Raw genomic sequence first — 20,664 nt, 5'->3', positions numbered from 1 at the left:
CTGAGGCCATGTCTGGTTGCAGGAGTCCCCATCAGCAGCCTTCGAGAGATCACGCTGCTCCTGCGCCTTCGCCACCCCAATATCGTGGAGCTGAAGGAGGTGGTCGTGGGGAACCACCTGGAGAGGTGAGCAGTCTGCTGGCCCTGCACACTTGGCCCTGCTGAGCTCACTGCTGGGTGCGGGGAGGTGTGGTGTGGCATGTGTCCTCCCCGTTATTCTTCTAGCATATTCCTGGTGATGGGTTACTGTGAGCAAGACCTGGCCAGCCTTCTGGAGAACATGCCGACGCCCTTCTCAGAGGCCCAGGTGCGGGGGCGGGGGGGGCGCAGAGCTTCATGGGCCCTCATTTAGCACTTTTGCACCAAACCGGACTCGCCCTGAGTGCCCCACCCTCTGTGTAGGTCAAGTGCATTGTGCTGCAGGTGCTCCGGGGTCTCCAGTACCTACACCAGAACTTCATCATCCACAGGTGGGCCGGGCTCTGGATGGGGCGGGGCCTCGGGACATTTACACTGGGCCGTGGCATGGGAGAAGGGTGACCACCAGGACTAACTGGCTTCCAGCGCGTCACTGCCCAGTCCCCACTAGAGGAGCAGGAACAGGAGCGACACAGCCTCGGTGTGGGGGGCTCTCACTGCTCCTTGGGGAATCCAGCACCAAACAGTGCCTGCCTTCTCGTCGGAGCTGATGCTGAATGTAGTCAAGGCTCTGAGAAGTCCCGCAGTGGAGGGCCTTCCTGGAGTCTGCGACATGTGCCAGGAGAGGCCGAGACTGGGGATCAGGGGGTGGAGTGGAGGATCCTCCAGGCTGAGAGCTGGACTGCCCTGAGTGGCCTGCACAGCCCTGGGTGGGGAGCGTGGGCGAGGCTGGCAGGCAGAGCTGGCTGGGAACCCGGCTCTGCCTCGTCCTCAGACTCGCCGCTGGCACTGCTCCCAGCTGCCCAGCGCCTCGCACTGCCCGCTCTCGTTTTTAGAGATTCCAACAGGAGCCGCTGTGTGGGGAAGTGTTCTGAGTGTCACTGTGATGGTGACAACCTGACTACCCCAGGGAGCTCACTCTTTGGAACCACTCATGTCTCTTTCACAGGGACCTGAAGGTCTCCAACTTGCTCATGACCGATAAGGGCTGTGTAAAGACAGGTGGGTGTGGGGTACTGGCTCTGAGGTCGGTGTCTCTGTGCGTATCACCTTGCGGGGCTGGGGGGCAGGTCTGTCTATATAAACACCCTGCAGGCTAAGAGCTGTTGTCCCCATACGGTGACTTGTTAGCCCTTGCTGGTGACACTCTCCCTTTGTCTCTGTGTCACAGCGGATTTCGGCCTGGCCCGGGCCTATGGCATCCCAGTGAAGCCAATGACTCCCAAGGTAGTCACTCTGTGGTGAGTCCTTGGGGACTGAGAGAGCATAGTGGAGGGAAGTTCGGGGTGTCATGCTGAAGCTGCAGAGGACCTTGCGGGTGGGGAAGGGCTCCAGCAGAGCAGGGCTGTCACAGGGGAAGGGCCACAGCAAGGCTGGTGGCACAGAGGACCTGCTTCATCCAGGTGGGTCGCCGCCCTGCCCAAGCCACCAGAGCCCAGCCTGGCTCTGAGCCGCCTCGGTCACTCTCGACTGACTGGCACGGCGCTTCACAGAGCTTTCTGGAGTGACTTCTCGCTGCGTTTGCAAAAGGCAGAGCAGGGGCGTGGGTCAGGGCAGGACGTTGGAGTCAGAGGCTGTCTGCCACAAGACACTCGGCACCATCTCTAGAACCACTGGCACTCGGTTAGTACTGAGGATTCGGTGGTGTCTGCCACACCTGGGACACTGCATAACACCAGAGCCACTCAGCGACAGCAGCTGTCACCGCGTACCATGTTGTGAGAGCTTTACAGGAAGCGGCGGTCGCGTCGGTATCAGCAGCCCCGTCACCCAGGCCGTCTCAGGCTCCCAGGCTGGCGCAGGTCCCCCGTGCGTGCCCTGTGGGCTCCAGCCAGAGCAGAGGAACTGCCGGACACAAGGTGGTGTGCTTCCGTTGGCAGGTACCGAGCCCCAGAACTGCTGCTGGGCACTGCCACGCAGACCACCAGCATCGACATGTGGTGAGGAGTGGGGGCCGCTGTCAGGCCTCGGGAAGGTCAGGGGAGGGCAGGTCAAGTGGGAGCAGGTAGGGACGGGAGTGGGGCTGGGGTCTTTGACCACTCCCAGCTCCCAGGAGGTGGGCCTAAGCCTGGGATCCCGTTCACGGACTCCTGGCGCTGAGGTCCACAGAAGGCAGGCCCTGCCCTCATGGTCACCCAGACAGGCTGGGACCCAGTCCCATGGCCAGTCCTCTGTGGCCTCTGACCCTAGCCCATGGGAGCCCGTGCGCTCTCTGCGGGTCCCGTCCCGCGGTGCAGAAGGTGAGAGCCTGCTCACCCACAGGGCCATGGGCTGCGTCCTGGCTGAGCTGCTGGCCCACAAGCCCCTCCTCCCCGGCACTTCCGAGATCCACCAGGTGGACCTGATCGTGCAGCTGCTGGGGACGCCCAGCGAGAACATCTGGCCAGTACGTGCCCACCCGCGCCCGGCCACCGGTGCCCTGCCCTCCTGCGGCTGCGGCTGCGGCTTCAGCTCTCGCCCCGCCCCGCCCCGCAGGGCTTCTCCCAGCTGCCGCTTGTTGGCCAGTACAGCCTGAGGAAGCAGCCGTACAACAACCTGAAGCACCGCTTCCCGTGGCTGTCGGAGGCCGGCCTGCGCCTGCTGCACCTGCTCTTCATGTATGACCCGAAGAAAAGGTGCTGGCCTGTCCTCTGGGGGCGCCTGCCGCCGGGACCCATCGCGGGTGTCTCAGAACAGGCCACGCTGCCATCAGAACGGCCCACCTGATACATGGCCTCAGCCCACCCAGGTCATGCAGCCTGTTCTGAGGCTCCTGCTGGTCCCTGGGCCCCAGATCCCTTCTGTCTTTGGGGAATTGGGAGCAGGGGCTCCAAGCCTCAGGGAGGCCGGGGGCCATGTTGACGGCGTGGGGGGCCCTCTGTTCCAGGGCAACGGCCGGGGACTGCCTGGAGAGCTCCTACTTCAAGGAGAAACCCCTGCGTGAGTGCCCGGCCCCTCAGCACAGCTCGGCGGGGCTGCTGGCCAGGGTGGGGGTCAGGACGGAGCCTCACGGAGCCCTGAGCCCGAGGCTTGTCATGGCTCCCAGTGCAGGGCCGTCGGGTGGGCCGTGGGCCCTGGGCAGGCCGGGGCTGGGTGCTGACCATACACACCCTGTGAGGGTCACGGGAGGGGAGCAGGGGGAGGCCCCAGGGGTTCAGACACCCCAGTGCTGACAGCCCCTCCCCACAGCCTGCGAGCCGGAGCTCATGCCCACCTTCCCCCACCATCGGAATAAGCGGGCTGCCCCGGCCACGTCCGAGAGCCAGAGCAAGCGCTGCAGGCCCTGAAGGCTTCCGGGACTCGGCTCGTCCCTTGTCTGGGACTGACCATGCTGCGTCCTGCCATTTCTGCCCATCGCTGCCCTGGAACAGCAGGGTGTGGGTGTGGGGTGACAGCTGGGTACACTCGGAAGGGCCTGGATACTTGAGGCTGCTCCGTCCCAGGCTGTGGTGGCCATGCTAGGTCCCGTCCGGTGCCACACTTGCTGAAATATGCAGACCACTCATGGCCATTCGTGTCCTTGGTTGGCCACCAAGGTCTTTCTGGGGCAGGGAGAGCCTGTGGTGACTCCCTGGGCAGGGCTGGCAGGACCCAAGGTGAGGAGGGGTGTAGGGTACAGCCAGCCTGGCTGGGCTGGGGTATGGTTCGTGCTGATAGGAACTCAGAGATAAAAGCTTTCTTGACACATGCGATGGGTTCAGTGTCTTTTAATGTACTATGGGGTTCTGTCCTATGACGTGTGCTGGGAAGGACAGATGGGATGGACAGATGAGGGCAGGACTCTGGTGAGGAGAGGCAGCACAGGGATGGCACCTGCCCTGGGCCGAGGCAGGCAGACCCGCTCCAGTCTGCGAGCTAGTAGTTCCTAGGACCCCGCCTACCCCAGGGAGGAGAGGCTGCTCTCGCCTGCCTTGGCCTTGGCAATCCGCCTCAGTGGTGGCTGTTGAGAGCCCAGCCAGGCCTTTCCCATTGGACCTGGGGTGGGAAGCCTGTAAGACTGTGCCCCACACCTTCCAAAGCCAGCACATTAGGGAGCAGAGCAGGGAGGGTACTGGGGTGCCGGTTGCCCAGAGTGGGGTGATAGCCTGCCCAGACTGTCAGCACCTGCCTTCTGCTGCCTGTTCTCTGGGGTGCTTGGACACCTTACTGGTCTCCATCCATGGACTGACCCAGCCTCCCTGCAGTTGCGACCAGGGCATGTGGCCCAGCCTTGAGCGGGTACTCATTCAGTGCTGGCCTGTGACCCTCCCAGGGAGGGGCCATGTCTCCACAGCCAGGTCAGCCATGCACCTGGCAGGGCCCTCAGATTGGACCCCATGGAGCTCAGGGCTCGGTGTCAACTCTATTTGGACATGTGGACGGAGATAGCAAGTCCCAAGTCACAACCTGCAGGGTGCAGGTCAAGAGCTATAAGCTGAGTGTTGGGCTCTTACAGTGGGGTGGGGGAAGGGGTGAGGGGATGAGGGTCCATCACCAGGACAGGTTCTGGTGATGACAGATGCAGGTTAGACCTGTCCACCCAGCATGTTCGGGCTTGGGTCTGTGTCTGGGTGCTCAAGTTGGGCGCTCCCCACAGAAGGCCAGACCTTGCCTCCTGCTTGGGAGCCGGGGTTGTCTCCCCATCCCGGGCAGCAGTGGCCCAGGCCTGAGGACGAACGAGGTCCCGAGAAGCACCACAGAGACGGACTCTGGAAAGCCTTTGGCCAGGGCCTGGCTGGGCCTAAGGCCGGGCCCCGGGGCTGTCGTACAGCAGGGTGTCCACCTGTGCACGCTGCAGCCATAGGCGCCGCTGGGTGTCGCTGAGCAATGCACGCAACACGTGGCCCAGACGGCAGGCAGGCAGGGTGGCACAGTGGGCGGCGTGCAGCTGGCGACATGTGTCGCAGCAGAGGGTGGGCAGGGCGCCAGGGGCCAGGCAGCTGTGCGCCTGGTAGCTGGCGGGCTCGGGGATGGGCCCATGCACATGCTGGGGGCCGGCCCGCCCAGGGCTCCTGGGGGCTTTGGGACTGGCCAGGTCCCCTGGCTGATTCGGCAGCTCTCGGCACAGCGAGACGAAGGAGAAAGGCTCGGGCTCCAGCTCTCCCTCCAGGGCCCCATAGGGAGGACTACTGGCTTGCTGCGACACCTCAGCCTCCTCCAGGGGCTCCCAGGTTTCGCCCCCAGCACCCCACAGTTTGGCACTCTGCTCCCAGAGCAGAGGCTGCGAGGCCAGCTCCGAGGATGGCGAGCCTGGGCCGGGAGAAGGCCCTCCATACAGGCTGGCCTCTTCCGAGCCCTCGTCCTCCTGCAGGGCCCGGTACAGGTCCAGCTGGGCCCGGTACACAGCTGGGGAGCCCCGCAGGGGCAGGGGTGGCGGCTCCTCTCCACGGGCCAGCCGCTGCTGCAGCCACGCCACACAGGAGGCCACATCCGCACTGGCCCGCCGTGCCTGCAGCAGCTCCTCGGCCGGCAGCACGCTGGTGCCCAGTTGTGCCAGTACCTCACCCAGGATCTCACACTCCAGTCGCAGGGCGAAGCAGCCCAGGGCCACCTGCACCAGCTGGCAGGCTGGGGGTGGGGCGGTCACCGTGAGGCGGTGGTTGTCCCTGGGCACGTAGCCCATCTTCTGGAAGCTCTGGATGAGAAGGTCCTCCGAGAGGGCACCCTTCAGCACGTGCACATAGCCCCCTGAGAAGGTCTGCAAGGGAGGGACCGGGTCAGCAGCAGCCTGGACCTGAGGCCCGAGCTGGGCTGAGCTTCAGGGGCCACCACCCTCACTCTGGATGGCAACGTGGTGCCACGTGACCAGACATTCTTGGCTGTTCTGACACTCCCTCCAGGGAACTTTTTAAAAACAAGAGCTCAGGGCACCCCCAGACACTCAGCTCACAGACTGGGCCAGCCCTGGCATCACAGTTCCAAACCGAAGACTGGCTCGGCCCGGTCCCCACACCTTCCCGCACCCAGAGCTTTGCTGCTCGTTTCCGAGGTGCCTGCTGAGTTCGGTGTGCAGTCACCCACTCAGGTGCCGTATGCCGCTGCTCCTCTGACAGGTAGCCTCCTGGACACATTGCCCTGAGCTCTGCTTTCCAGGTACTGTTCCAGAGAGCTTTCCCCACAAAGGCTTGCCACTCCCTCCAGCTGCGTGCCATCCTACAGCAGCATGGTGACCACTGTCACGTGCGGCTGGCTGAGAACTCTGGAATAATGGGCCAGTGCTTTCCAGACGGCAGTGACGGGGCCTGGCAGGGTGAGCAGCGTGGCTCTGGGACCGTGACCATTCCCCTGCTGCAGCGTCCGACAGTGCGCCGCCCCCCACAACAGACCTAGAACTGCACAACCCTCGTGTCCACTGGGCAACTGAGGAAATGGGTCCAGAGAGAACAGGGAACTTGCCCCAAGCCACACAGCCAGGAGGGGGCAGAACCAGACCCCATCCAGGCCTGCCCACCCTGGAAGCCCAGGGGTGCCCCAGAGGCAGGCCTGCATCCTGCTTCCAGACTCCCCCGGGGTGGCTCTGTGCCACACACCCCTCCCCAACTCTATTGCCTGAATGGATGAATGAAAGCCCAGAACCAGCAGGTGTCCTCAGGAGCAGGGGCTCCAGAGCTCCTTCCCCAGAGAGGCTGCTGCTGCCATGGCAACCGGTGGAGGCAGCTCGCCCACAGTGCCCACTGACATCATCACCTTCCTACTGCTCGTCAGCTCAGCACCTGGCGACCTGCCCGCCCCCTGCTGGCCCACAGCTCACCTAGAGGAGCCAGGCTAGCCCTGGGCACAGCTCTACCCGGGATGGGGGGTAAACTAGGTTGGAGCCTAGCCTGGCCCTCCAACCCCTACCTGCTTCATAGGGGAACACTCACCTGGTGTCCTTCTCTATAAATGGCATCAGCCTGCATCCTGAAGGGATTAGAGTGACCATAAAATCGCGAGCCTGTCCTATGATTTTCATGGCAACTGGAGCTACCAAGCCACTTTGGGGAGGGCAGTGATGCAAGCTTTAAGGGGAAGGACCCCCCAGGAAGCAGGCCCCTGGGGATGTGTGGCCTCCACCCACCCCATGTTCTCAGCCCTGGGAGTGCCCAGAGGGAACTCGGCCCAAAGCTACCCCGACACACACAAGACCCCTCAGCGCGTTCTGAGCCCGGAAACCCACGGGGCTGAGGACACCTGAACCCCCAACCCCGAGGCCTGGGCAGGGAGTCCTACCTTGATGGTGGTGAACTCTTTCCTCCAGGGCAACAGGTACAGGTGCACGGCGGCCAGCTCCAGCAGCTCGAAGGCTCGGGCCAGGCCGCGTAGCGCGGGGGCCAAGTCGGCGCGGCCCCACAGGCCGTCGGTGAGCAGCGCCAGCGCGTCGTCCTGCAGCGCCCCATGCAGGTCGAAGTCTTCCACCAGGATCTGCCAGAGCACGGCGCGCAGCGACGCGTCCCCGCACACGCCCGCGCGGCCGCGCCGCAGCTCGCGCTCCAGGCACAGGCGGTAGTCCTCGGACAGCGAGCTGCTGCCCATCCTGGCGGGCAGGGGTAGGGTTTTAGGAACAGAGACCCCTCCCCGCCAGCTGTGTGTCCCCAGAGCTCTCGCCCAGCACCCACAGGTCTCCCTCCAGCCTGGCGGCTCTGTCCTCGCCCGCTGAATGGCCCCGGGTATCTACAGCAGCCCACTTTCCTGGAAACACGCCCCGCCAGCTGATGTCCCCCATCCCGAACTCAGACCCGTCGCCCACCATATCGTTCTGTGGGCCCCGCAGGCGAACCCACTACCTGTCTGTCCCCAGCGGTCGCCAAGCGCCCGCCGCTCTGCTCCGGCCTCTCCCCAAGCAGGGCGCTTCCGCCCGGAGCTGGCTCCGCCCATCGGCTTCGGCCGTGACGCTTGGGGCGGGGCTTGCTCCAGGCACCGCTCCCTCGGCCAACACGGGCGGGGTGGGGCCTGCCAGGGGCGTGGCCGTAAGGCTCCCAGGGGACAGGGCAGGCCCGGGGGCGTGGCCGCGCGAGTTCCCGCGGAGCGAGGCGAGGCCTCACGGCGGCTCCGAAGAACCTCGGCGGCCCCGCCCCGCCGAGCACCTGCGCGACGCACCTGTACGGCCACCTGTTACTGCGTCGCCCGTCTCCCCACGGTGCCTTTCACGGCTAATCCCCACAGCGGGCGCAAAATAAAGGTTTGTTCCAGCAGCTCCTCCCACAGAGCCGGCCCTGAGGCTCAGAGCGACCGCGCCCCGCTGTCTCCTGCCACGCGCTGGGGAGCGCCAGGGGTCTACTGGGAGCCGGGACGCGGGGCGGAGCCCCCTGCGTTACCTAATGGGGATTCCCCAGAAAAGAGTGGGGAGGAGGCATCTTCTGGAAGGCTCCGCCTCCTGGTCTCCTGTGGCTGTCAGCCGTCGGCCCCTGAGAGCACCGTTTGGGGGCCGAGGTGCGATGAAGGCGCGTTCTTGTCCAGTGTGCAGGATTGTGCGTGGACGTGCACCCTCCGTTGCGTGTGCAGGGTCGTAAGTGCATGCTCCTGTGCCTCGCGCCTGCGCGCCTGCGCTCCTGCTGTCAGTAGGCATCCGTTCCCGCTGCTGTGTGTTATCAACGCTCCTGACTCGGGAAGCATGGCTCTTCCTCCGAGTGAGGCTGGAACCTCGGTGGGGCTTCACACCTGTCTCCACCCACAGAATGGAAGTGACCCTGTGTGCTTCCCAGGTTAAGTCATAAAAACTTGTTATCTTGAGAGGCTCTCTTTTGGAACCCAGCCACCACGCTGTGAGGAAGTCAGCGGCCACACGGAGGGGCCTTGTGCTGGCTGAATAATGTGCCCCAAATTCATGTCCGCCTGGGAGCTGGGGACATAGGGTCTTGGAAGAAGGGTCTTTGCAGTTGTGATCATGTTAGGATGAAGTCATATTGGATTAGGGTGGGCCCTATATTCATTCAATGTGACTGGTGCCTTACAAGAAGAGGGAGGTTTAGACACAGCTACATAGGGGAGAAGGGATATGGTGACCAAGGCCGAGACTGGGGTGATGCAGCTACAAGCCAAGGATTACGGGAGCCATCAGAAGCTGGACAAGGCAAGGAAGCGATCTCCCCAAGACGAGGGAGCACAGCCCCGTCGACACTTCGATTTCTGACTTCTGTCATGCAGAATTCGGAGTACATTTCTGTTGTTTTAAGCCACCCAGTTTGTGGTATTTTGTTACAGCAGCCACAGGAAACTGATGCAGGCCTCACATAGTTGTTCTAACAGCCCTGAGGCGCCAGCTGACAAGCATCCACTGCAAACATGTGGGCAGACATCCAGATGATTACAACTCCTGGACATTGGGCCACCCCAACCTGGAAGCTGACCTAGCTGATGCCGGGCTGGGGAGCAGGGAGTAGAGACAAGCTGTCCCCACTGCACCCTGTCCAAATGTTAGATTCGTGAGCAGAGTAAATAACTGTCATGTGTTTGGGCGGCTTGTTACGCAGCATTGGATGGCTGGGACCAACACAGTACGTGCCCCTACCCACTCTCCTGAGGACAGATGCCACATTGCTCTAATTCATCTGTGTACCCGACCTTGGGCTACAACCAGGAGCAGAGTTGCTGGGTCAGAGGGCCCATCAGTACTGCACTTGGCCCAAGACTGCAGCTGGCCGAGTTTGCTGACCTGTCCATGCCACCCTGTGCCTGTGGCCCCGTCTCACACAGTATGCTGGGCAATGTCCAGCTGTCTCATTTCGCCAGTCCATTGCATACAGAGTTCTACCTTGTTACTGTTGTAATTTGTATTTCTTGATTCTTTATGACTTCCTATGCTGATTATTTTATTTCCGCCTCTGTGGGTGGTGTGCTCATAGCCTTTGTTCTTTCTTTACTTGGGGCACCTACATTTTTGCTGCTGCTTTGTGGGATTTCCAGTGTGATGAATCGATCACTCCTCTCTATTTAAAGGAGGAGCCATAGGCTCAGAGAGGCTAAGAACTGACCCAAGATCACACAGCAAGAAGCAGCCTGAGCACAAGCCTGACTGACCACAGTGAACACAGCAGGATGCCAAGGAGACAACCCTCAGAATGCTTGCCCCCCCCCACAATGTGGTCCCTGGCACAAAGCCAAAAGGTGCCCCCACTACCAGGCTTAGCTCGAGGCGTACCTTCACCCCCACCTGCTGGGTGCTAGGGGCTTTAAAATCCCAGCCTTGACAGGTCAATGCCGTGCCTGGAGCAGACACTCCCCCCTCGCAAGGCTGAGATTCATGTCCAGGACGGGGGACTCGGAACTCCACATTTACAGGAGCAGAGGCAGAATGGAGGACCAAGGGCAGGGCCATGGCCTTCCTCTGGAGAGGGTGGAGGAGAGGAGACAAGGGGACTGAAAGCTTCGAGGGACCCAGGGACTGAAAGCTTCGAGGGCAGGTTAAGAGAGTGGGTGCTGGCCTATCCCTGGGGTGCTGGTGGGCAGGGGATGCTAGCCCACAAAGGGTCCTGATAGGACAGTGGCCCCAGGGACAGCTCCAGGCTCAGGTCCTGCCCAGGGGTGACCTCTGACCCCTAGACCGTGCTGTCTCTGGCGGTGCAGGCCCAGGGCAGCCCCAGCCCCACACAGAGGGTCTGGGGGCAGGCCTGGTGTGGTGAGCCTCAGCTGTCTCTGGGAGTCTGCTTTTTGCTGGTCAGCAGAGGGGTGGCTGTGCTGCCTAGGCCTGCGCCTGGCCAGGGAGTGGGGACTCAGCAAGCTTCGTGGAGTGAGACATCAGTGACCTCTTTATTTTCAGCCAGGTTAGTGACTTCCGGGGACACAGAGTCAGAACAGGCAGGCACTGACCCTCCGGGAGGACCCAGGAGGGGTATCTGATGCCACTGTTGAGGGCGGAGGTGTGGCTCCGAGCCCCCAGATATGGGTGGGTGCCCCAGAAACACCTGGGCTTCCAAGGGAGCGCGGGGTGGTCGATACCCAATAAATAAGCAGCACAGCTTCAAACCCCTGGGCCTCAGGGCAGGAGGCTGACAGGGACTGGCTTGGGGAGCTCTCACTGTCCCAGGTGATGGAGTGCGAGACACCAGGCCTGCCCTCAGCCAGGTCCATACCCCCGCCCTGCCCAGGGGAGCCCTGCACGAGGCCTCTCAGAGGCTGGGGACAGAGAGAGGCCTGGGTCCTGGGAGCTGATGCAGCTGAGCCCCAGCCTATCAGGAGCAGAGGGCCTTCCCTGAGCCCCAGGGACCGGTGTCGGGTGAGGGTGGGGGCGAAAGCTGTGGAGCCGCCACTGCAGCTGGTCCCGATCTCTGCTGCGTGCCCAGGGCACCCCGGGGGAGCAGCTCCACGTAGCTCAGGGCACTCTGCAGCGAGGTCAGGCAGTAGCCCTCCTCCCCGATCAAATACCTGTGGGGAGGTGGCGCCTGTCACCAGGAGGGTGGGGACATGAGGAGGGCCTGGCATTCTGGAAGGGGTAGCTGCCCTTGGGAGGCAGGACCTGGCCGCTGAGGTCCCAGGGGGCCCGTCAGGGAGGCTCGGTGGAGGGGAAGCCCAGGCCCCGGGCAGACACTGCTCAGCACTCGGCGCCGCAGCCCGGGCTGTGTGCCACAGGGAGAGGGACTGTGGACCCCCAACAGGCGGACTTCCAATTGGGGGTACGTGGCCGGCTCCCCGGCGGGCTCCTACCCCTCGTGGATGAACTCCTCCAGGGCAGCGCACTCCGATACCAGCTGGGGGAGCCCGCTCCTCAGCACCACGAACGACAGGATGGGCAGCAGGTCGTCGGCGCCGCTGCGAGACAGGGCACAGCTGCCAGCAGGCTCAGGCCAGCAGTGCTGCTCGAGCCCCAAAGCCCACGGCCCCCGCTCGGCCCCCCGCATCCGTCCACACAGAGCACTCAGCAGCAGCCAGGCTAGCCCTGGACAGGGGCCCTGTGCTGCAGAGGCCAGGGCTGCACCCAAGGGTGGAGGAGCCTCAGCAGCTTGCCTGAGCCTGGGGGACACAACGATGGCGGGGATGGCCTGTGGCCCGGGCAGCCTGCTCACTCCTAAGACCGGGTGTCACTCAGCTCAGCACACTTGGCACCCAGACCCTCTGTGAGAAGCGTCTGAGTGAGCTGACGGGACCTGAGGCCCCAGGCCAGTGGGCTCTGGGAGAGCCTCGGGACAAACTAGGCCCGAGTCTGACGCGGGAGGCCTCACACCGAGCTCCGGCTCGTGGCCTTGCCCCCGTTTCCAGGAGCCGTACACCTGCAGGGACACAGACTGGGGCCCCAAGGGAGGAGTCAGCGAAGGGCTGTGGCCAGACCAGGAAGCGCTTTCGGTCCTGGAAGTGTTCAGTCCTGCTACCCACAGCTGCCCCCGCCCCCGGGAGCCCAGCATTACATTGGTGAAGGGACCGCTGGGAGCCGGGCTGGACGTCCCCAGGCTGGACCCCCAGCCCGGCCCTGCAGCTGAGGCCCGGCACCCTGGCCCTGCAGGTGGGGGTGACATCTGTCTTCCTCTTCTTGGGTGGAGCCCCTCCCTGCTAACCTCGCACTCTGCTCTGACTGCTACCCGTCCGTCACCTGCAGGCCCTGGGGGTGGGGAGGGTGCCACAGCCCACCCGCCTGGCTGCCATGACAGGTGCCTTCAGGATGGCCCTGGTCCCTGGAATAGAGTGGCAGTGGGAGGGGCCCCTGCAGGTGCTGAGGGAACAGCAGGTGTGCAGGCCACAGGCAGGTCCAGGTGAGACTGAGGCAGGACCAGACACCAGAGCCCCGGGCTGCGGAACCTGGTGGGGAAGACCCCAGCCCACCTCAGGAGTGTGAGGCAGGCACAAGGCAGGAAGCCCAGGGCTGGGGGCCCAGTGAAGGGAGTGGGCTCATCACGGGGCTGAGGCTGCTCCCCCACGTGTGCATCTGAGGGACCGAGCCTGTGATCCAGGACAAGCAACCTCCAATTTTATCAGGTCAGCCAGGGATCCCGCATCTGAGCCCCGAGGAGGGGGGTGTGCTGTTTTTGGGGCCTAGAGCCCAGGGACCTGGGGGGCAAAACCGTGTCCTGGTGCTCAGGGCAGTGGGGGAGGGTTCCCTCTCCCTTAGGCCTGTGAAGGCAGCCCCCCCAGACCGTGCACTCAGGGGACTCACATGGCGGCAGTGCCAGGCTGTGGCTCGGCCTCAGGCGCAGGCTCGTGGGCACGGTAGTAACCCTCCGCACAGGCGCAGATAGCCCGCAGGGCACGCACTGCAGCACAGAAGCCGGGTGTGGGGGGAGGTGCAGGGCAGTCCAACCCCGGCACCCTGGCGTGGAGGGTGACCCCTCCCGGGGAGTCACTCTCACGTCCCATCTGACAGGAGGAGGACCTGCATCCCACAGACAAGGAGCACGGGCTCCATGTCACCCTCTGGGACAGGATGCGCCTTGTCTGAGCACGTCCCCTCGCCCTCCTCCCAAGCTCTGGTGCTCACCGATGCACTCCAGCTTCTTCTGGGGGCAGCTCTCCAGAACCAGCAGCCCCAGCTCCTGCGCTGCAGCCCAGTACGGGTAAGTGCCTGTCCCCGCGGCCTCAGGGCCCTGCGGCAGCAGCTTGCTGGGGATGCCGATGGCTGCTGGGGGCGCCTTCCCGTACAGCTCCATGCTCCTGCTCAGGGCGGCCTCCTGGGGGCGGTGCACACTCCTGGGGCAGGGAGAGGCCAGGCTCAGCTGCCTGAGCGACACTGCCCCCAGGACAGAAGCAGGGCCGGGGAAAGCTGGCCATGCCGAGTCACGGCAGGGTGGATATGGCACCACACGCAAACTAGAAACACTTGAGGATGACCTCAGAGTCAAGCACCAGGTGCGAGTAGTCACAGTGTGCCCCAGGGACGAAGAAGGGGGTCATCACGCATATGGGGACGGCACCTGTAGAGGGCCAGCAGCAGGGGCCACAGCGGGGAGAAGAAGGGCTCCTCGATGCAGGCTAGGCAGCGGTCCTTGGAGACGGCTGAGTTCAGGCCCTCGAAAGCCAGGAGCATCAGCGACAGCAGCCTGTCTGCCGGGAGCAGAGCCGGCACAGTGGCCTGTGGGGCCGGCTGGCAGCCCATGGAGGTCACCCCCAGCCATCCTTGGGTGCCCAGATATCCCCCCTCACATCCCCTCTGGTCCTCCCGAAGCCATCTGTGTGGGCAGGGCCACAGCGCCCTGGTTCAGTGGGGAGGGGGCTGTCTGGGTGCCCCCCTCTTGCACTCCTGTGGCCCTAGGTCAGAGCGGGCAGTCCGGGCACTCCCCCAGGTGCTCACAGGTCCACGCCCAGCTCCCCTGAGCGGCCCACTAAGGGGCCCAGGGAGAAGAGCAGAGAACGGGCTCTTTCTGAAAAAGGTTCACACTCCAAACCACGGGAACACGCAGAAATTTCAGAGGCACATTCAAAGACGAGACATCTCAGGCTCAGAGAGACAGGGCTGGCCCGGGGAGGAGGGGGACCTGCCGGGGGAGATGCAGGGACCTGCCCAGGGAGGAGGGGGCCCGCTCAGGCCCCTTGGAGAGTCAGGGCCCACGGAGAGCACTGAGGCCCAGCTGCTGGGCCTCCTGTGCTGGTTCCTGGCAAACCCGGACGCCTTCCTCCTTGGAAGGGACCTGGAAGTCACCTGCCACCCTGAGCCCCAAGGAAACCCTTAGGAGATCTACACACTATTCTCAGAATGGAAAAGCCAGGGAATGAGCCCATGGTCACCACCAGGCTGCACACATCTGACATTGCTTGGTTTGGAAGGACAGTGAGTCCCACCTGATGAGAGAGCCAGGACCATCGGCCACCAGAGGCCCTGACAGCAGACCTCTCCCCAAACGCAAGACTGCAGTGGACATGGCTGCGTCTCTTGCAGCCCAGTGAGAAGGCAGCCAGGGGTGGAGGGAGGTCTGGGCCGCAGCCAGCCCAGCTGCTCCCAGGGGCCAAGTCTGCCTGGCTGCTGAGCAGGGTGTTTAGCCAGAGGGTGGAGGGTAAGCGCCTTGGGCCAGGGACGCCTGGCTGCCATGCAGAGCAAGGATGTTCCTTTGGCCACCCCAGCGTGGGCCCATCCACCCCCTGGCCTCACCGATGGCATTGTGTATGTCCTTCACTGTGCTCCTGAGCTGCTCCAGCAATGGCTCCTTCAGCCCTGGCGTTGTAGGCTCAGGCAGACCCCCAGGGCCCCGGCCCCACCTCTCAGAAGTAGCCAAGAACTGTTCCAGGTCTTCGAAGGAGCTGTCCTTGCCCACTAGAGGTGATGGAGGCCCCTTAGGGCTGCTGTCCGCCCCTCTCTCTAGGGGCCCGGGGGGCAGTGGGGATGTGGGGGGGTCGGCAGGAGGTCCGTCCAGGGGCCGTGGGCCCAGGCTGGGCTCTGGGGGGCACAGCATGCAATAGAGGCTCTGTGAGGGCCTCAGCCGCCGGCTCCCAGGGGCCAGCAGCCCGTCGGCGTCGGGGGGTAGGGAGCAGCAGCCCGGGGCGGAGGCAGCAGCAGCGCCCCTGCTCACGATGGGGTACAGCGCCTGGTACACCGCACACTGGAGCCTCTTCAGGAGCTGCGTGACGGGGTGCTCGGGGACGCTGCAGCCGGAGGGAAGACAGGCGTGTGTCACTGGCAGCCGAGGGGCTGCAGTCCCAGCGCTGCCGCTGGCCTGGGGGCTGAGAAAGCTGGCCCCTGCCCACATCCACCAGGCCAGGGAAGTGACCCTATGCTGTTTCCTCCAGCGAAGGTGGCAGTAAGGTCTGACCCAGCCTCTCTGCAGGCAGAGCCCAGCCAGTGACTACCCTGAGCAAAGTGGGCGGGCCCAGGGCCACAGGCCGGGCACCACCAGCCCCCGGACCTCCTCATTATAATCCTTTCAGCCACAACTAGGGGTGGGGGCCTGAGGCCCTGGTACCTGAGCAGATGGGACACTAAGCTGGTCACCAGCGATAGGTCCCCAGGGCTCCTCTTGAGCTTGGCCCTCCAGTGCTTCGGCCAGTCCTGCAGGGCAGGAGACCTTGGAGAAGAGCTCGGCAGGACCCCCACGGTGGGACGCCCCCTGCCAAGGCTGCACCCCAGGAGACCAGGCCTGCTGTTGACACCCAGCCTTGGGGGGAGGGAAGACCCCACGCCAGCAGGCCTACAGGAACCCCCCCACCCCGCACCCCCCACCGCCGGCTGGAATGGGAGCCACAGCAGTGACCCGTGATCCTGGCCCCCCACCCCCACCCCGCCACAGCCCTGCTGCTGCACCTGGCCCCGCGGACTCACGTGGTCCTGCTCGTACTCTAGGATGGCTGCGTAGAGTGCCCGCTGCTCCCGTTCCTCTGGGGTCAGAGCGGCCTGACTGCAGAACCTCCTGGAGAGGAAGCACGGGGCTGCCGGCTGCAGGCTGCAGGGGCGGGGACCCCCCACCCGTCCTGGGCTGCCCAGCGCCCAGGACCAACGGGAGGGCGCGCACCTGTCGGCAGCCTCCTGGAGCCGCAGGCGGCGCTCCTCCTTCTTCCTGAGCAGCTGGGAAGGCAGAGTTAAGGCCGCCGCGGACCTGGCGCGGGGAAGGGGCGCTGCGCTCATGTGCTGAGCAGGGGCCATCCCATCGCCGCACGGAACACAGGGGCAGGGGCGGTCAGGGGTTCTGCCTCGGCCCTCGGGGGGGTATGGTCCAGACCAGTGGGAGGAGGTGGCAGGGCTGGAGGGCGGGCGCCCACTCACGGAGGGAGGCAAGTCCTAGGCAACTTGACTTGAAGGGCGGAGAGGCGTTCTCCCGGCGGGGTGGCGGTGGGTGACAGGACCGGCTTTGCAAAGGAAGGGGCTGTGCAGAAGCCAGTCCCCAGGGGCATGCCTCTCCCAAAGCTGGGAGATTGTCCCCACACCCCAACCCTGTCATCTTTACTCCCCCCAAGCCCTTCTCTCTCAGCTCAAGGCCACGTTCTGAACTTCCCCCTCTGGACACCCAGGATGAGTGGACGGATGGGAAGGATACTGTGTCCTCCCGGGCCTTGGCGATCACCAGGTTCTCCATCATCTGCCGCTGCAGGGACAGGGTCTAGGAAAGGAAGGCAGGAGTGAGGCCGGCCGCCTTCCCCACCCGCTCAGCCTCCCGCTTCCCACTCACCAGCGATGTCTTCTGCATGGCCTGGCTGGGGTCCAGACGGGCCATCCGGGCCTCATACGCAGCCTTCAGCTTCTGATTCTGCAGGGAGGCCTCCTCCAGAGGTGTCAGCTCCCTGGAAATGGGTACAAGCTGCTGTCCAGGCTCCGGGAAGCCCAGCAACACTCTGGTGACCTGCGGACCTTTCCTGACCCAGCTGTGAGACCGGAAAGTGAGGAGGTGGAGATGGGGTCAGGCAGGAAATGTAAGGAAGGGAGGTGGTTGGGGCAGACTGGAGATCACTGAACTTGAACTGTGAGTGTGCTGTTGCCAGGACTCCAGACTTTGCAAGGAGGCTGAACCTTTATGTAAATCGGTCACGTGTTTGACAACGTGAATCTCTTTAAAGGCACTTCGTGAGCCAAACAGGTTAGCTTACCACCCATGAAGGAGAAAACCATGTCTACCAACAGTCACCCCCACCAAAGTTATGTCCCTCGTCTCCCTGTTCTGATGGGTGAGAGTGGGAACGTTTGTCGTGGGGTGGAATTTCCGTGCCTGCCCTGCCCCCAAGCCGCTAATGCAGAAGTGGGGGCCTGAAACCTGAGCAGCAGTGGCCCAGGAGGAGTTGGGCCTCCTTGTTCGTCCCATCTGGGCTGCTTGCTGTGTGTCTTGATGTCCCCATCAGTTCTAGAAAACTGTTATCTCCTAACATAGTGCCCCACTGTTTTCTTCCTCCTATTTTTCTGGACCTCCAATAATCTTATGTTAGACTTTCCATCTCTCCTCCAAATCATCCCTTTTTGTGAGTCATTCTGGGTACCTTTTGACTTCTTATCCAGTTCGCTAATTCTCTTCAGCTATGACTACTCCGCTGTTACTTGTCTGTTCACTTTGTGCACGTGTGGATCTTTCCGGAGGATATACAGTTGACCACTGAACAACACTGAAATGCGCGGGTCCACTTATACACGGGTTTTATTTAAAATTAAAAATTTACTTAAAATCCACATATACCCGCGCAGTTCAAACCCGTGTTAAGGGTCAACTGTATTTTCGATCTGCTGCTGAGAATCACGTATGCAGAGGGCCATCTTAAGTCATACTTGGATTTTCAACTGCATGGGTGGCCAGTGCCCCTAACCTCCAGTCATCAAGGGTCAACTGTAATTAGTTGTTGCTGTTTCCAATTAGTTTTTAAAAATAATTTTAATATATTTTTCATTTTCTACTTGATTCTGTATTTGCTAAGCTAGACTTTATAGTTCTCTGCTCCCTGCAGGTATTTTCAAGCTTGCTTTGTGGTTTTCTAAATAAGGAGAGCACGTTTGATAACGTGTCTGGTAACTGTCTGCAAACTCTGTAGGTCTCTCTCTGCTGTCAACCCTTCATAGTTTCTCGTGCTTGGTTATCTTTGACTGTGCCACTTATTTTATGAAAGTTGAAGGTGCTTTTCTCCAAAGATGATTTGCATTTATTTCTTCCAGGCACAGGGAATTTCCACTCTAGGTGCCCATTTTAACCAAATTCACCAAATGGTTCATGCTCTTTGTCTGGCCTCCGAGCCCAGACTCAGCCCACCTCCCGTCTGCCTGTCTTACTTCTTGGAGCTTTTCGACTCGACCGCCTGAAGCCTCTGGAAGACCTCGGGTGGCAGAAATGGGAGGAGCTTCCCCCCTTCGTCGGAGTACACCCGGCGGTGTCGGCTGGCAGGTGAGGGGACAGGGGCAGCCACAAGCACGGCTGGCTTCAGGCATGCTTTTCCTGCAAGACATACAGAGCCAGGGGTCAGCACGGGGTCCCACATTCCACAGAGGAGAACCAGACTTGGGGGGATGCCCTAGAAAAACCTCCTGCTGGAGACGCACCAAGTTTGGCAGCTGTCGATTGGGCTCTCTCCAGACACTGCTCTGCCAGCTTCAGCATCTTCAGGGTGTCCTGGGGTACAGTTTCCTCAGCTTCTGGGGAGCAAGGGACAAGAGGACTCAATCACTAATCAGATTCTAGGTGAGATTAAAATAAGGGCAAGTTCACCCCTCCGAACCACTGACCCGTGGGCCACCCCACCCCCTCCTCACCTCTGACCTTGGTGACCCCACGCTCTGTTGGGGATGTTGCCCTCATCCCTGACCTTTGTTTGGCTTACTCCTCCCTGGGCTAGGGTCCAACATCTGGTCTCTGGTCATGTCCTGCCCCATCTCCATCCCCTTATGGAACCTGTCCCTTCACACTACGATAGTTTATGCTTACTGAGTGCCCACCCATTCAGCTTCTGCTCATGACCAAGTGGGTAGGACATAGGACACCCCCAGGCCTGGGACCACCAAGGGCGAAGGTGTCCAAAATCTGCCCAGCATGGGAATAGCGGTGAGACTGAGAGCTGTACCTTCGGGGGTTTCCGCTTCTCCCAGCAGCACCTGAGAGATGTAGTGGACGCTCCTCAGGTATTCAGTGTATGCCTCCTGCACCAGGGAAGAGAAATGGTTCAGGCCCGTAGAGGCGAACGATGCCATCACGCCTGCCTGGTGCCCTCGTGGGAAACACAGGAACAGTGGTGTCTGCGTGCTTCTGAGACACACCGGAGACAGCTCGCTGGTCTAATCAGTGATGTTCTACCTGGGGCGCAGATAGTGTCCCACTTCTCCAGCTGGGCACCCATCCCCGCTCCCACTGCCTCTCCCTCCGTCACAGGAAAGAACCGATTCTCACGCAGAGGGCCGGGAAGGAGCTCTGACAGTTGCTGTCATTTTTCACTCTATGCAACAACTTTCCTTCTTGGGTAACTCAGAGGTTGTTCATTCAGTGATTTAAAAAAAAGTCCTGGGAGGTTAATGAGGAAGTGGTGTTGCAAATCTTAGAATCACTTTCTGGCTTAGGTTCTGGGAAGTCCGTTTCCTGAACTCCAGGTTAAGTACCGCCTGGGCACGCAGGAGTCTAGAACAGGAGAATATTGAGTTTAAAAGGTGTGGGCGTTCTGCTCCGGGCTCCCGACAGAGCCCATGGCATCTGGAACCACAGGCTAGTGTTTATTGTTTGTTTCCTTGCATCCCAGCTCTCAAATTACTCATCTTTAAGTCTACACCTCAGAGACAAGGATAAAGTGGATTTCGGAAAGAATTTCTGACTTGCGGGGGCACCTGCTCCCCCAGAAAAGCAGCTTGAGAAAAGCCGTGGAGGAGGGCCAGGACGCTTTTTCTAGGCTCACCCAGCCTTATCTTCAACTCAGGCAGCCCTGTGTGGCTCGGCCGGCTCTTCCACCTGCTGCAACCCTGTAATTAACACCCATCTGGGTACACGGCGCACCCCTCCCCCGCCGCCACTGCCTTCCCAGTCAGCTCTGAGGGGTCTGGACAGGCACCGCAGAACCAACCACAGTTAACCTTCGCTGGATTCCGTCCCTCGTGGGAATCTGATTAAACCTACAGTGTCTGCCCAGAACAATTCACATGCACATGGAACTGCTGGACAGTTATATCTGGAGGGCTGCTTCGCAGACGCTATTGTATCCCCGGGACAAATAGAACCGCGGCTCCAGTTCCCAACTCGCTTAACAGCTGGGAAAACCGAGGGCAAGTGAGGGCTGGGAGCTGTCCAAGGTC

The 20,664-nt window shown here is 62.1% G+C and overlaps 4 protein-coding genes across 7 annotated transcripts in view; 1 reads left to right on the top strand and 3 right to left on the bottom strand.

Moving 5' to 3' along the window:
• CDK10 (cyclin dependent kinase 10) overlaps positions 1 to 3,803 on the top strand; it is a 21,551-nt gene extending 17,748 nt beyond the window's left edge. For 2 of the 3 annotated variants that reach the window (XM_011379141.2, XM_023522722.1), the window contains exons 4-13: positions 23 to 125; positions 225 to 306; positions 402 to 469; positions 1,087 to 1,139; positions 1,309 to 1,378; positions 2,018 to 2,077; positions 2,400 to 2,523; positions 2,613 to 2,752; positions 3,004 to 3,056; positions 3,306 to 3,803. In XM_011379141.2, the coding sequence (XP_011377443.2) occupies positions 23 to 125; positions 225 to 306; positions 402 to 469; positions 1,087 to 1,139; positions 1,309 to 1,378; positions 2,018 to 2,077; positions 2,400 to 2,523; positions 2,613 to 2,752; positions 3,004 to 3,056; positions 3,306 to 3,403 (851 nt within the window). In that variant the 3' untranslated portion in view covers positions 3,404 to 3,803. The remainder of the gene's footprint in view (positions 1 to 22; positions 126 to 224; positions 307 to 401; positions 470 to 1,086; positions 1,140 to 1,308; positions 1,379 to 2,017; positions 2,078 to 2,399; positions 2,524 to 2,612; positions 2,753 to 3,003; positions 3,057 to 3,305) is intronic. The other variant, XM_011379142.2, reaches the window with a different exon arrangement.
• Positions 3,804 to 3,807: 4 nt separating this feature from the next.
• Positions 3,808 to 7,946, bottom strand: SPATA2L (spermatogenesis associated 2 like). 2 transcript variants are annotated; one of them, XM_011379137.2, is made up of 3 exons: positions 7,859 to 7,946; positions 7,305 to 7,608; positions 3,808 to 5,793 (listed from the first exon to the last, which is right to left on the bottom strand). In XM_011379137.2, the coding sequence occupies exons 2-3, from the start codon at positions 7,605 to 7,607 to the stop codon at positions 4,837 to 4,839; spliced, it is 1,260 nt and encodes a 419-aa protein (XP_011377439.1). In that variant the 5' UTR covers position 7,608; positions 7,859 to 7,946; the 3' UTR covers positions 3,808 to 4,836. The 2 variants fall into 2 exon arrangements, with proteins under 2 accessions (XP_011377439.1, XP_011377438.1); XM_011379136.2 differs by having other exon boundaries at positions 7,811 to 7,904.
• A 3,296-nt stretch (positions 7,947 to 11,242) lies between these two features.
• On the bottom strand, positions 11,243 to 20,658 carry VPS9D1 (VPS9 domain containing 1). The gene is made up of 14 exons (XM_011379129.2): positions 19,452 to 20,658; positions 18,934 to 19,026; positions 18,667 to 18,829; positions 17,090 to 17,201; positions 16,958 to 17,020; positions 16,436 to 16,488; positions 16,246 to 16,333; positions 15,890 to 15,975; positions 15,082 to 15,572; positions 13,910 to 14,039; positions 13,477 to 13,685; positions 13,156 to 13,252; positions 11,715 to 11,819; positions 11,243 to 11,435 (listed from the first exon to the last, which is right to left on the bottom strand). Exons 1-14 carry the CDS (start codon positions 19,576 to 19,578, stop codon positions 11,243 to 11,245), a joined length of 2,010 nt encoding a protein of 669 aa, XP_011377431.1. The 5' UTR covers positions 19,579 to 20,658.
• Positions 18,969 to 20,664, bottom strand: part of FANCA (Fanconi anemia complementation group A) — a 56,869-nt gene continuing 55,173 nt past the window's right edge. The window contains exons 35-36 of the transcript XR_002777002.1: positions 19,452 to 19,527; positions 18,969 to 19,026 (exon numbers count right to left, since the gene is read on the bottom strand). The gene's annotated coding sequence lies outside the window, so the exon portion shown is untranslated. The remainder of the gene's footprint in view (positions 19,027 to 19,451; positions 19,528 to 20,664) is intronic.

The sequence above is a fragment of the Pteropus vampyrus genome, unplaced genomic scaffold, assembly GCF_000151845.1.
Source record: "Pteropus vampyrus isolate Shadow unplaced genomic scaffold, Pvam_2.0 Scaffold356, whole genome shotgun sequence".
NCBI classification, from domain to species: Eukaryota; Metazoa; Chordata; class Mammalia; order Chiroptera; family Pteropodidae; genus Pteropus; species Pteropus vampyrus.
This window is presented reverse-complemented; position numbering and strand designations above follow the sequence as displayed.